Source organism: Limulus polyphemus, unplaced genomic scaffold (assembly GCF_000517525.1).
Source record: "Limulus polyphemus unplaced genomic scaffold, Limulus_polyphemus-2.1.2 Scaffold1044, whole genome shotgun sequence".
Lineage (NCBI taxonomy): Eukaryota > Metazoa > Arthropoda > Merostomata > Xiphosura > Limulidae > Limulus > Limulus polyphemus.
Window position 1 is genome coordinate 31,780 of NW_013666654.1, and position 13,449 is coordinate 45,228.

Genomic DNA, 13,449 nt, shown 5'->3' on the forward strand with positions numbered 1-13,449 from the left:
GAACAACTCGACTTTCAAGATCTACATATCTACATGTGCCGATGTTTCCATTTAGGAACGTTATATTTTAAGATCTGCGCAAAAACTCAGCTAACACATGTTTCCGTATAATATTAATTATTTTAATATTTGTTTCTGTTATTTCTAACAGCTAGCCCAACCTGGAATGAAAATAGAAATTGTTTATCATTTACTTAATCATTTGCTGCTTGTTATTTTGGTGACCATTTCAGTTTTAGTTAATATTCCCATACCACTTTTGTGACATTGTTACTTGCTAGTGACGGTTGGAGATTTTTGATGAAAGGACAAGCAACCATAACTGTTTCAATATTCGAAACGAATTAAGTATAGAAACAAGTGTCAGGTAATTTTGATGCGAGAAAGTTGTGGGCAAGATATCATACAACTAATCTACACACTAAATTACTTAGGCAAAGTCATGGAAGGTCAATTAAGCCGTATAATTCCCGCTACCTGCAAATTATGACCATTAGAAAGCACTAGTCCACATTGTGAGGACTCAGTATAGACTTAAGAGCAGCAAGTGAGGTGATTATGAATGACCAAACCGTAAGGTATCGACTTCACCCTTTTGCCTTTAAGTTTAGAAGATCTACATAGGCCTACTTAATTTCCTGCAATCTATCGCATACCTGGTTGAATTTTTTGTCGAAATCGCCGGAATCGATAAGAATGCCGTTTTCAAATGTGTTAGGGTTTCATTTTTCTAGTAATGGTAGACGGTTGTGTGAGAGACCAGAAATGAACGATCTGATCGATGCAATAATTTCGACTAAGACCGTTTCGTTGGCAATTTTGTTATAGTGTGGTGAGGCATAAGTGTGAATAGATGTATAGATCTTACTCAACGTATGAGGAGCTGATGTACTGTTTAGTGACATCTGCAGTATTTAGTTCAAGGTATAAAAGCTTTCTCGGGCGTAATTGGACTAGAATTTGTTCTAATACGGGGTGATGTCAGATGGCATACTGTCAGAATTGTGATACACGTCTTTAAGTCTTGGATTGGCTAGCAAGAAATGCTGATCTAAATCATCAGGGAAATTATTTAAGTCAACATTTGGCATTGTAATGACAGTTGATTGCTATAAAGCTGTCTGCCGACTGGACGGAAATACGCTCTTCATAAGAAAAGCCTGCATCAATCCAAGTGATGGAGAAGGGTGGGAATTTGAGTACTCATTAATAAGTAATTTGTTTTCCTAGTTTAACAAACATGACTCTTTCAGGTTGATTTAGCCAGACACTAATTTTGGCTAATTCGATATTTTGAGTTTAGGGTTACTTATGTTTCAAGGGTTATAACAAATGATACACTGACAATGAAACTGGTTTATTATCTGTATTCAGTGAATAAGAGATATCGCTACAATATACTGTAATTTCAATACTATTGTTTGTTTGGTTAAGGAAAATTTAACTATAGAGTAGTGCTTCTTTAATTCTGCTCCCCAGTGGCACAGCGGTATGTCTGCGGACTTACAACGCTAGAAACCGGGTTTAGATACCCGTATTGGGCAGAACACACATAGCCCATTGTGTAGCTTTGTGCTTAATTACAAACAAACAAACAAAGAAATCTTTAATTCTCTGGAGTAATGTTAATTGCGCCAAATCCCTATTATATCTATAAGTTTGAAGGTACGATTTAGATAATACAAATAAGCTTGCCCCCCAATGGTTCAGCGGTAAATTTGAAGGCTTATAACGCTAAAAACCGGGTTCAATACCAGTTGTGGATACAGCACAGCTAGCCCATTGTATAGTTTTGTGCTTAACAACAAAACAAACAACCAAATAAGCTGCTTGATGCAGGGTCGCGCCATGAGTAGTGCGATCAGAGCGTTGGCTCAGAGCAGCAACTAGAAAGTGGCGCCGATTGCTCGATTGACTAACAAAGCGAACTAATGGGTTAGTTTAGGGGGCGCCGAATGTATACGTTGCACAGGGCGCCATCAAACATCAGTACGGCACTGGCTTGATGCTATGGCTTGATAAGGATAGTTCAAGTTGTTATGTATCATTTATTTTATTTAAACAGTTGTTATTGAATTAGGGATGTTTTTAGGATTTAGTAGAGCTGGATAATAATTAAGGTCTATAGTTATCCCGATTGTAGCTAGATGATGTGATACAGATTATATTAGTCTAAAAATTGTGATAATGCTGCAATGTATTTCAGTGTTTGTTTTGTTTTTCAGCGCGAAGAACACGAATGCCTTTTATGTTTGAAAAACTGCATAAAACTAAAGGTAAGTTTTGTACAAATTTTGTGACTTAATGCTAAGTGATGCAAAATTAACATTTCTTTAGGAATGATTTCATGAAGTCAGTATTTGAGCGTTCTATTGCTTCTTTTTTCTACAGGAACTATGTGATTCTAAAAACATTTTAATATACATATGTATAATGCCTTCAGCTAACTTCTGTTATCTTCCATTATTATCGTGTTCTTAAAATAAATTCATACTTCGCTTAGGCCTCCAGCTTTGTGAGGAAGATTGTCTTTTACAATAAATATTACATTTCTTTTATTTTTGTATAATTATATTGATTAAATAAAAATGTTAATTTTTTTTAAATATTCATACAGTTTAGCCTCTTATCAATTATGCTTTAATTTATTATAAATTCGTTTATCTATTTAAATTCACTGTTTTACTACCATTCACCTACAATTCGATATCAGTATAATTGTCTCTTGCTTTTCTTTACAAATTCTACATTTTCTCTTTACCTCCTTTACATTTTTTTTTGCCTGTTTAGCGCATTACCACATTTTAATATTTCTGTAGTTGATTTTCTTTCAAGCTTCTTTTGCTTTTATATATCATTCTATTTATAACTGGGCTGTGTGTGACCTAGCGGTTAGAGTGCTGGTCTATGGATACAGTGGTCCACGGTTTGCATCCAATTGCCTCCTCCCAAAACAATTGCGCCCCTCATGCAATTTGGAGCCGTGGGTGTGTTATAAGAGTGACGAGCTAATCCCACTATTCGAGTATAGTAGCCTAAGAGTTGTAGGTGGTGAGTGCTGTTGACTTGTTGCCATCCCTATAGTCTATGAGTTAAAAATTAGGAACGACACGCGAACAACCTTTGTGAACTTTGCACGAATATCTGAAACAAAATCCTTACCTCCTTGTTTTATGTTTTTATAATAGGTTCAATGTATAGACTTTTCAATCCTACTCCAATTTTGATATAAGTTTAACTCAGTTTTTTCATTATCGCCTCATTAATATATTTTTACAACTTGTTTTCTTTCGGTTTTTATTCCACATATTTCAGGATTTCCACTCTCAGAAAATGTTCTGTTCATTTTCTATCCCTAGTCTCTGCTGTTTACTATTCCTTTTGCGATGACTTTCAAACAATGTTTAGGTCAGCTTCTTTCCTTCCATTTTCAGTATTTCCAAAATATATGAACAAATGTTTTTCTTTGCACTGATATTCATACCGTTTCTTCCTATCTCCATCTGCCAATTGTAATAAAATTTGTGTTTTTGTCTAATCTTATATATTTGCCCATCTTATATATTTTGCTTGTATTTTATCGTGTCGTTATTTCTCCTATTTATAATGCGAGTGTATTTGAAAGACTACACAGATAACAGCTTACCAGATGTCATTTAGTTGAGATCTGTAAACTAGAACATGACTCTTATTGGGACAAGACCATAGGGTGATTGCTAACATTTTTTTACTATGAAAGGGAATACATTTGATCGGCAGATTATTTCATTTGATGGTACAAACAGCACTATATATTGTGACTGAAACTCCAGCAAGGACTGTATTACGTACTTCAGAGATATCTTTAGTGTAATCCAAGTGCGAAAAGAAACTTTCTGAAATAATACAAAAGAAATCTCTGTTTCTCAACGAAAATTTTCTCATAAGATTTTCGATTCGAATGAGTATCGATAAACTTTTCATGTAAGCTTAGTTCAAGAACAAAAAAGCTTGAGTTAATAACTTTCCGAAACCCCCAAATACTTATTTTTATCTTATTTGGGTGTAATTTGAAATGTAGTTTTTGTCCTTACGTGTACCAAATGACACAGAATAATTTGGTAATTGTTACTGAACAGATGGAGACGGAAGTTACATTTGAAGCAGTAATGTATTATGATTAACACCTAACTGAAGATATATATATACAAATAAACTTTAACTACATAATTCCTATGACTACTATACTTTCAATAGCTTGACATATTGAAAGTACAGTAGTCATATGTTGCTTATTTCTTATATACTTTAACTACATAATTCCTGGTTATATAACTTGACACATTAAAAATATAGTAGTCATATGATGCTTATTTCTCTGCCGCATCAAATAGATACTGTAGTTGTATCAGATGAATAACAATATAAAATTTTAGGAGCTTCTATAGTAAAATCACCTTTACAAATTCTACAAAATTGGTTTAATATTTTTAGGAGGCTGTTACCATGGTCATGAAACACTCTAATGGACTTTCCACTTTGGCATTTTGCATCACGAGTAATTGCAGAAAATCTCGTTTGCTGGCGCTGCAGGTAAGAATAGTTGGAGAATTGAATAAAATACTATACATCTTACATATATATATATATATATTCAAAAGTTTTTATATTAAATTGTATCGAACCAGTTATTATCTGTAACTTCTGCAAGATAGAAAATTTCTAAATTACTCAGCACATGTAAACTTTTAATAACTAATTAAATTTTGTACATTGATGTGGAATTAAACAATCACCATTGACAAATTATGCGTTTTATTGATAAACAAAATTATGATTTATGAATTTTACATCACCTAACTATAAATTTCAATCATAGTGTTTTGAAGACCTCTTAGAAATTGGTAAATACCCTTTTTGTCAAAATTTTAATGACTATAAGAATGTGAACAGGCTCTTATAATATTACTAAATATCTTGTGTATGGAAGCCAATTATGCTAATGTAATAGTAAACCGACAAACAACAATTTATAAGCATGATGAAGTATTTTATGTTGGGGAACATACTACGTGTTTCGATAGAACGTTGGTCTGTTTTCTAACACGAAATTTTTTTTATTTCTCAGAAGACAGACCAATTTTCTGTAAAAACAGTTAGTATGTTCCCCAAAATAAAACCACTTCATTATGCTTATAAATCGTTGTTTGTCAGTTTACTATTACTTGATGATGTCGAATGAAATTACAAGTTTATTTTTTCAAAACGCCGATAGATGCCGCCTTGTTACGTATTATTGGTTATATTGCAAGCAACATTTTATGAACAAATGTTTATTTAAGCTTCAAAGGCATCTTAACCTATTAATTCACTTACTCATCTCCAAAACAACTGTTGTTAAAGGTGCGTAGAGAGACATGAGCTGGGATGACTAATAAAAAAATAAATGCTACAGTAACAAATTATAGAAAACAACTGTCGCGAGCGTATTGTTTAGAAACGCAGGGGAAAGACAACTATAGGCGCTTTAAAATTGTTAAGCAATAAATTATATTCGCAATATCCTAATTATGTTTACAAGGTTATTCCTTATATTATTTATTTTGATTTATTTACACATTAAACTATCGCACGTTCTCTGTAACTTTATAATATTAGTTTTGCATTGAAATCCTCTAACCGCAAGCAAGAACAATTTTTATAACAATTATATTTGAGATCTATTAATGATGTTTCTCATTTGAAACAAAATGTTTGCTTTTTTCATTTATCAATGTTTTAAAGACACTTTGTTCTCAGCTACTGACAACTGTCTGTCAAGCTTCTTTTGATGGCAACGAAAGGGTTCTTGAAGCTATGACATCTGTAAAACTGGCTTATGGTGAATCGGTACGGTTTAAGTTCATGATGTCAATGTTGAAGTCGGGAACACGTAATTCAACTGATTTTAAAGTAAGTAAGAAACTTATTTTCCTATGAACGTTTGTTTCTCGCTACCAATCTTTCCACTGTAAGGTCGCCTGATTTTATACTTCTCACGAGGTTCTGAGTGAATTTGTTGACAATATGATTGTTTAATATAGCCAAGTTCTCTATACGGTAACTATTTATTTGTTTCTCCTAGTGCGCTGTCCTTGTGTTAATCAACACGATTCTCCTAAGAACTCACGACTTGGACCAGAAAGTCCGCCTACAGTGTGAGTTTAAGGAAGCAGGATTAAATATACTGAAGCTTGAAGAGGTGAGAATTATTTTACGTGTCTGTTTCTCCAGGTTGAGTGAGGAAGCACATAATGCTAATATAATAACAAGTTGGCAAACAACTATTTATAAGTACAATAAAGTAATTTATTATTGGGAGAACACGGCCCGGCATGGTCAGGTGGTTAGGGTGCTCGACTTCGCTGGTTCGAATCCTCGTCACACCAACCATGCTCGCCATTTCAGCCGTGGGGGCGTTATAAAGTGTCGGTCAATCCCACTATTCGTTGGTAAAAGAGTAGTCCAAGAGTTGGCGGTGGGTGGTGATAACTAGCTGCCTTCCCTCTAGTCTTACACTGCTAAATTAGGGACGGCTAGCGCAGATAGCCCTCGTGTAGCTTTGCACGAAGTTCAAAACAAATAAACAATTATTGGGAGAACATACTATATGTTTCGACATTGGGCTGTCTTCTTCAGGTACCTCTAGCTATTACCAATATCAAAGTTTTAAAATCATGTTGGTTTGTATTTGAAATATGTGTCACTTTTTATATATACTCTCTTTTTTTCTTTTATCAGGAATTGTTTGAGAAAACGACGCCAACTAATGACAGCTTTTGGAAAGAAATATCAAAGTGGAAAGAAAGATATGTGAATATACAAGAAATAATGAGCGAGAGCCAACAGATGGCGTCTCAAATTAAAGCACTAAAAAATGAGGTAATTAATAAGTTAAATATTTACTTATTATTGTTTTCCTTTGGACTATAAATGAGTCAATATCTATTTTAGTACTCCTTGTGTAACATGTTATGCTTATTCCCTCACTAGTGTGATTTGTATTGTAATAACTGAACGCGCTGAAAAAAAATTTTCTACATTAAAACACTTGTAATGAAATGGTGTGTTCGAAAATAATATTTCGATTAATCAAGGTATATAAAATTACGGCATACAGATTATCATGGCATTATGATCTTTAGGTGATTTTATCCACTTTACCGCGAGCTTTGAGCGGCTGTTGTGTTGTGAGTCAACGTTTAAATAAGTTGAAATACCCACATTGTATACATCGTTTACAATTTACATAATGCCTTTAATCTTGAACGTAAACTTAAGATTTTGCACGCAAAATAAGAAGTTCAGTTCTGTTACAATAGGAAGACAATGTTTATATATATATATATATATTTGCACTTTATATTTTACTTTTTCTAACCTTTATATACTGCTTAAGATGTACTGAAAAGATTAAGCACTTAGTTTTTCAGACTTTTTAGCGTTCACTGCCCACAACTTGTTTGCTTCTTCTTTTTTCACTATTGCTTTAAGTATCCAAGTAGTGTTTGTACTATTCCAGTTTCGTGCTTCCAGTGCCTCTATAGACCTCGAAATAAAATACAGGGTGTCCCAGAAGTCTGGACCCATAGGAAAAAAATACACAATTTATTCTTAATTTATTTATTATTCAAATTGCATGCCATTAACAGCCATACACATATCAATTCTTGATATAATGTTCCATCAGAACTGACATTAAAAATGTGTTTGTTTAACTTTAAGAATATAATGTCTATTTTCCCTATAGGTCCATACTTCTGGAACACCATGTACGTTTGATACCACACGTGTAACTATTATAAATAAAACTTATATAATCTAATTGCTATTATACTAAGCTGTGTTTGTTTTTTGTAAGCATTTTGTAATATGATTGAATTTTATGGTTTTAATTTTAGGTTGAGCATCTCCACAAAATGAATAAAGTGAGTAGTGCTTAATAATTCGTAATCATTTAGTAATTAAGCATGTAATATTGTTCCAAGAAGTTTTAATTCTTTAAAGTAATCCGAACATTGTGGCATCATTGTCGATATATTGTTTATTGTCACATAAGTAGTTCTTAGACGTCTTTTCTTGTGAAACACGTTAATACAATTTATCTTTCAAATGAAACAGATATGTATATTTGATTATTTTTTTCTAACTAACTACATATTTAGTATTTAATGTGATAGTTTATAGCTATGTTCCAATAATTATATAAAATTCGCTGATTAACGCATTTTTCTTCAAATTTATTTAACCATACCCGTATAAAAATACGGTGAATATGTTTTCAGTAATGTACATTTCACATGTGACTAGTTTACCAAAACTTGAAAATTCTCCACTTCAAACATGCAATGTATGAGTACACAGGTGTTATTATACCAATAATCGGCTAAATTTATTTGAAATAATAAATTAGTCTTATTTATGTGTCATTTATTAACTTTTAATTATTATTTTTTATTAAAACGCATGTTATATTTTTGTCCTCTCATCATTCAACACTAATTTATTTAGTATACATTTATTACATCATTTTTAACCTCCACGTGCTCTGATTGGAGAATACAGTTGTCATTTTCAAAGATATGTGTATTTAGCGACATTGATTTTATTCTGATTTTAATTGCAATTAAAACATATTATGTATGTATAAAAATGTTCTCTAATTGTCACTAGATATTATATTTAAATTCAGCTCACCAACTGAAAACACAATCTCAATGCTGAATCATCAACAAAATATTTATATTAAAGCAACGCGATACTGTGTTACTTTAACAACGAGTTTTTACATTAAGGTTTAGAAGTTAGGATAATATGTGATAAATCATCTTTTGATAATGTGTTGCTTATTATTGTTAAATGCACAGCAGTTATGTTTTATTTAGTGCATATCTTTTAGGGCTTTGTTTTCAAAAGGTAGCACTCAATCTGATAACAATTGGGTATCTGTGGTTATTTCAGTTTTTATCTATATATATTTAATTTTAGAAACTGGAAGCTCAGAAAAGAAGTTTGATGCACGCTGAAATAAAAGTAAGAAATTTATGATAATTAGAATGAAATAGCTACTAATAAGATATTGCGATATTTTTATGAAGTATAAGTACTTCAATTTTTATGGTTATAATTAATTTAATGAAGTATTGAAGGGAAGGAGAAGCAGGGCAACTGTTAAACTTCGCACAACGTGATAATAGTATTGGACTTTGTTAACTTTTATTTTTTGTAAGAATGAGCATGGATATAAACATCTAAAAAGTTGAAAACATCGCAACAACAGAAAAGTTCAAGAGCTTATGACTCTCATTTTCTTCATGTTGACTCATTAACTTAAAACATTAGAATGCTAAATATTTCTTGCCTTTTCCTAATTACTTTCGTTTCAGTTGTTAACATCAGATTTAGGTTGAGTATAATCTACAAACATGTTTGGTATCGTTAAAAAAGTTGTTTGCAAAAACATTCTAATAATTTCACACTATTAATCACAAAAATGTCCGTTACACTATGTAATAAAAACGATTTGCATAGACCTTTTTCTTCCACTAAATGCATGATATGTTTTTAGCATCCAGCAGAATTGAAAGGAATTATATTTACCTTGTTTCTGCCTATGATAATTTCGGACTGATTAATTGCTACAGAAAGACTTAATACTACTAATATATGAATTGTTAAATGACAAAGAAACCAGGCCAGAAAAGGAAATGGGATTTTGATTATTAATAGCGTTTTGTAACGAGTAGTGTTTATTCTACATAGCCATTTATGAAATATTTTACCACTTACGTTTATTGAATATGTTTTAATTAATTAAAAAATGAGGAATATAACTATTTGTAATAGTTATGTTAAAGAATTACCTTGCAACTACAATCATTATATATTTTTGTACCATCCACATCACCATTTAAATTAAAAATTACGTTTTTGGAGGATCCTAGGTTAAGCCCGACAAAATATCAACGTTTAAAATTATTTTAAGTTATTAATTTACTCAAAATGAAGAAAAGCAGAATGCACCTTGAAACGAATACTAAAATTGCTATATTTCGATGTATTTAACAGAAGCTGGAAACGACTGAGATGAATGAAAGCTATTATAAAGAAATAAAATCACCGCATCAGTATCCCGTGGATATCATTGGAAGTGGCCACCCAAACAACGATGAAATTATAATTAATGTACCCACAGTATTCTCCTCTAAGAAAAAGCTTGCAAGTAGATCCAGAGCTTCTGCATCCTACCACAGTAGGCAGCTCACACCAAAGACAATACTGTTTAACTTCAAACTACGGAAAAAGTGGTAAAACGTTGAAAGCCACAAAAAACGTTCAACCAGTCCCAATCGGTGATTACCACACCTCTCTAGAAGAAAGAAAAGTACCTAGTTATCAGTTTACAGCGCCTTCCACGCAGTGCTTTAATAATGTTGATCGGAGTTCGGGAAAAAAGGTGTCACCAATGGTTCACGTTTTGAAACTACTCGAACAACTGATACATACGAGTATGGAGGAAATGCTGCTTCACTTAAATGTGCAGCAGATTGTGAGAAACAATCTATCATCTCTAATTCATCCGATGTCTCTTTCATACCAAAAAGTTCGTTTTCTCTCTGCTTGCGGTCCCCATCATCTTGGCAAGATGATATAATTGTGCAAGAGGATTTAATTAGACCAGTATTGAAAACATCATTTCTGCGGGATAACTACGAAAACAAGTTCATTAAAAGTAACCATCATTAATCTTGTGATAATTTTTCGTTTCCCTCAATGTTTAAATTACTTCTATATGTTACAAGTAGAGACATTGACAATTGTAAAAAAGTCTCTCAGAGATAGCTTTTATCTTACTGTAAAACTCTCAAACCAAACTTTTGACTCGAGATAACATAATCGGTTACTGCAGAGCCCCCCCCCCCAGTTAAACAGCGAAATGTTTGCAGATTTATACCGCAAGAAACTGGGTTTCGATATCCGTGGTGGGCAGAGCACAGAAAGAGCCCTTTGTGTAGCTTTGTGCTTAATAACAAACAACAACTACCACAGAGGGGTAATTTACAAAAATGAGATTTTGGGAATAAGGAAGAAATTGACCATTGCCCTTCTCTATATCAAACAAACCGTCATATTGTTTTTAGTAAAATAAGTGTGTCATAATTTCAGCGCGTGGCTAAGCTAAGTGTTTTGTTGATTGTGGTAGAACTTAAAATCCCACAAAGCGAAAGTTCGACATTAAGTTTTTATATAGATATTATGTATCACTGCAATAAGTGTTCTTCTTAAAATAGAAGCATATCTATTAACTTTTCAGAACCAATACCTGAAGTTTGCCCCTGAATAAGAAAGGTCCACCTATCGAAAAATCTCGGATTATAGATTTTTTATCATTTTGTATCAAGTCTTCTTGAGCCTAATTGTTTTTCTGACCTCATGAAGAAAAAGTTATGGCCCATTAAATTAGAAAACGCTCAGCTTAAACAGCTTCATAAGTAACATCATAGTGGCTGAGCTCACACACACTATTACCTTGAATACAGTTTGTAAAAAGAAAATACAATGTAGTAACATACTTTTCTATAAAGTTACATGAAAATTGAAGTTTTAAGGGTAACATAAAAGAAAAACAATTTACATTTACAAGGGACGGTTCTAGAGTTTCATTGTTATGGGGGTGGGGAGTGGCACTGGATACGGTGATATTTTAATCATTGCATGCCACCCTTGTTAGTGAGTAAAATAACTCAACAAATATAGGCAGGAGTATAAAGCTGAAATTTCATCTGCTTAACATTGCTACTATTCTTGTGATTTTGACTAAATTTTGGGAGTTCCTTGATGAACATTATGGGCGGGCAAATGTCCCCTTTTCCTCCCTCCTCCAACTAGCGCCGACACTGACATTGATCACGTTTTAAAAATGTTCATGTTTCAACTATGATTTTTACTCAAAATATGTCCTCGAGTCATATCTCATGACGTATGACTCACATGAAAAAGTTACGAACATGTTTCTCGAAACTATCAATTAATGGAAAGTGATGCATCAGAACAACTCTCGCGTACTTCTTAAGAATTGTAGTTTTTATATTAGGTAACTAATGAAAACTGCAGTTAGAGCAGCATAAGCCCATTTAGCTTAATTTCACTTAATTATAGAAGTTTATATTTAGTAGGATTACAAGAATTACCCGATCAAAAATATATGTATTACAATTTAGATAAAATAGAGCTTTTCAAGAAACTGTAATTACAGGCAGAGTCACCCGTGGATGAGCAGTAAGTTTACGGACATACAGTGCTAAATAGCCCATTATGTAGTTTTGCGCTAAAAAGGGAAAAATAACACAATTACTGGCCGAAAGCTAAACTTTATTACTTTAATTATACAAGCTCTTGTCAATTAAATATCTGAAATTGAATTGTATGTCAGTGCCAAATATTAAGGAGCTAATACTTTAGACTCCGTTAAAAAAGCTTAATTCTAATTCATAATTAACCTTTCCAATATCCTTAGGTCTATATATATATAACAACCTGGACAAAATTTTTAAAAGTTGTTATTGGTCTTAAAGTGACAAATCCAAGTTTAGCCTTGCATTCTATATATTGCTCTGTATTACAGAATTGCTATATCATGACATATAAAATGTGCTTTCTGACATTATCCATTTAGAGAAATAATATCAATGAATACTTCAATCATACACATTTTTTTATATTTCATGTTTTAACGTTGCATCCAACTCTACTACTGAACAGTATTTAATATAGGTATGTATACATGCATCTGTAACATGTTATAACGTAAAAACTTGAAATCAACTTATGCACGAGTTGAGTTGGTTCGTGTAAAAAAAGTTAATATATCCTCACACAGATGCACTGATCTCTTAACATATAGGCAGGGGTGAAAAAAATTACTGTATTGTCTTTATACATTATAATACATTTGTTATTTATCTGTGATTTATAGTAAAGTATGATTGTCTTTATTCAAGATGACACAAGTTAATGGTTCTCATCATGATCGAAATTAATGTTTCACCTAAACTTAATCCGCTTCCACTATATCATGAACCACAATAGTGTTTTATAATAGTTTGTTTTTGAATTTCGCGCAAAGCTACATGAGGGCTGTCTGCGCTAGCCGTCCCTAATTTAGTAGTGTAAGACAAGAGGGAAGGCAGCTAGTCATCACCACCCACCGCCAACTCTTGGGCTACTCTTTTACCAACGAATAGTGGGATTGACCATCACATTATAAAGGTGAAAGAGCGAGCATGTTTGGTGGGACAGGGATTCGAACCCACGACCCTCAGATTGCGAGCCCTAACCACCTTTTCCTAGAGTGTGCGTTAGATAGAAACTACTGCTCGTTCATTTTTTATTGCATTAGTTGGAAATTGTAAAGTGAAAGATTCCCGATTT

General features: G+C 32.7%; 1 protein-coding gene across 1 annotated transcript in view; it reads left to right on the forward strand.

The window, feature by feature from the left end:
* The window catches only part of LOC111086361, a 17,627-nt gene extending 6,882 nt beyond the window's left edge, over positions 1-10,745 (forward strand). The window contains exons 5-12 of the mRNA XM_022388921.1: positions 2,226-2,276; positions 4,474-4,572; positions 5,779-5,931; positions 6,104-6,220; positions 6,760-6,900; positions 7,920-7,946; positions 9,007-9,051; positions 10,087-10,745. Of these exons, the coding sequence (XP_022244629.1) occupies positions 2,226-2,276; positions 4,474-4,572; positions 5,779-5,931; positions 6,104-6,220; positions 6,760-6,900; positions 7,920-7,946; positions 9,007-9,051; positions 10,087-10,329 (876 nt within the window). The 3' untranslated portion in view covers positions 10,330-10,745. The remainder of the gene's footprint in view (positions 1-2,225; positions 2,277-4,473; positions 4,573-5,778; positions 5,932-6,103; positions 6,221-6,759; positions 6,901-7,919; positions 7,947-9,006; positions 9,052-10,086) is intronic.
* Positions 10,746-13,449: the final 2,704 nt, after the last annotated feature.